We start from the raw sequence: 2197 nt of genomic DNA, 5'->3' as shown, positions 1-2197 counted from the left end.
GCTATCTGCAGAAAGTATTAAAGCATGAAATCGAAAGAATCCTGTATCATAACTACACGTGTGCCGTTTGTAACAAATCAAACCGCGTGAAAATCAGTTGAAAATTCAGCGAGTTATTCTATTTTACTTGTGCATACAGCTCCTTCCTCAATAGAAGTGAATGCACTGTGGAGGCGAAGCGAGACCCATCCAAGATGGCGGCGGCGCAGCATGCACTCAGGCAGTCGATGCGGCGTCTACGTATATATGTCTATGAGAGCACCAGCATATACGTCTTTCCCCAGAGGAAGAAAAAGAAAGAAAGAAAGAAAGAAAGAGGGAAAAAAGCTAACTATTTAAAAAAATAAATAAATAAAAAACACAAAAGGTGTGTGAGAAAATGGGAGGGAGGGGGGCACAGAGACTGCTCATGCATAGGGCCCAGAATTTGGTGCTACACCCGTGGCTGTAAGTCAAGTTGTCCATAAAGCGCTGGGTGTGATTTTATATTTTCTGTAGTAGTCTATCTTTACTAACCTTTTTAAACAACTGTGACTATAAATGACAAAAATGCATATTTCTTTCCATCAGGCCAGTAACTGAACTTCTTCTGGTCTCATTGACAAAAGTGCAGGCTGCACCACTCATGTGATCGTGTCACATGAGCGATCATTCCATCTGTCACCAGTCTGTTTCTCAAACCTCCAACAATTCCAAGGAAATAATTTATTGTAGCGCCACACGGTAACGATCCGGCAGTACGGGCTCTCTGTAGGCAGCAGACCCTGCCTGACATGTTCCAACCCAACACACTGATTAAAACCACACCGAATGGTGTCTAATTCATTCGCTTGGCTATCATGAAAGTCAGCTGACCGGCTACAGTGTTGGCTAATCCACTTCGCTAATGGCATCTAGCTAATGTTAGCTGTGTCGGATTGGGGTAACGCTGCGCTTGTGCGCAGTCATTACAACAGTAAGCATGATACGACGCTTATTAAAACCAAAAAATACAGTTAAAGTTACATGTACGTTAGCAACGACTCTGCACCGGACTAGCCACTGTTAGCTCCTGCTAGCTTAGCTGGTTGGCTATTTGACGTGTAACATGTGCTGTATAAAGACGGCGTGCAAATCAAATGATAATTGCAATTATACTCCTAAGTTGTAGCCTTAACCCCCATTTAATTTCCATCGTAAAAACAGCCAGCTTGTGTATTAATCGTTATTCACAATTTGTAGCTTCATAGCTTGACAGGTAACGCTAGCTAGCCAACCAAGATGCATTCCTCGTCACTGGGAACATACAATTTTATGACGAGCCAGGGCTGATGATTTGTACTTTTTACTTAAACATCAACCCACATAGCTTGCTTTGTAGCTAACATTTGCTTACATTTAACGTACAGACCAAAAGTCCAAGTAATTGAATTCAACGTTAAATATTTTTGGTTAATAAAGTACTCCAAGGATTTAGAATTCATGAATTGATTAATATCAAATTCGGTATCCAACCCAAACTTCCCTCATCTAGGATCGTGATACTACATATAAATACAGAGCATTAATGTTACTGCTCTGGATCCAAGCCTAACCCTTTCTAACTGAAACGTAACAAAAATGGCATATTGTCTTTGTATTGTACTAATTACAGTTTAAGCTTAACTGATTATTGTAACAAGACAATCGTATTCCTCACCGTTCCCTTGTCATTAAATGCAGCACAACAACCTTCCTACAGAAGCTAGCTAGCTCTAGCTGTAGCTGTAATCGGTACATACTTAGTCGAGGTTGGGAGATGTAATTTCTGGTCACAGCCTGGGAGTGTGTCCTTGCAGCTGCTGCCAAGCTGTTTGCCACCAATGCAGTCATGGTCGGATAAAGAGCAGAATGTTTAAAGAAGCTAAGGTTCGTCGATGTGCTTTGCTAGCTGGTACTGAATAACAGAAATGACAGGAGATCCCTGGTCATATGACAATGAGGAACCGGATGTTTGATGAGAGGGGGCGGGGATGTTGTGTCCGCGCACGAGCAAGTAAGGGTTGGGAGAGCTTTTGCTATTACTTGTTTTCAATCACAAGTCAACAACATACTGCCAAAGAATATTGTTTGATGAGTTTCAAATTTTGGCAATGTAAAGAAAAGAAAATATAAGCACATGCATAGGTAGCATGCAGTTATAAGATACATCTGCTGCATTAAAAATGAAAAGCAAGTT

The 2197-nt window shown here is 41.1% G+C and overlaps 1 protein-coding gene across 1 annotated transcript in view; it reads right to left on the bottom strand.

Annotated features, from left to right (window-relative positions):
• atp6v1ba (ATPase, H+ transporting, lysosomal, V1 subunit B, member a) overlaps positions 1-1953 on the bottom strand; it is a 101878-nt gene extending 99925 nt beyond the window's left edge. Inside the window, exon 1 of the mRNA XM_050070712.1 lies at positions 1761-1953. Within this exon, the coding sequence (XP_049926669.1) occupies positions 1761-1851 (91 nt within the window). The 5' untranslated portion in view covers positions 1852-1953. The remainder of the gene's footprint in view (positions 1-1760) is intronic.
• Positions 1954-2197: the final 244 nt, after the last annotated feature.

Source organism: Epinephelus moara, chromosome 19 (assembly GCF_006386435.1).
Source record: "Epinephelus moara isolate mb chromosome 19, YSFRI_EMoa_1.0, whole genome shotgun sequence".
NCBI lineage: Eukaryota > Metazoa > Chordata > Actinopteri > Perciformes > Serranidae > Epinephelus > Epinephelus moara.
This window is presented reverse-complemented; position numbering and strand designations above follow the sequence as displayed.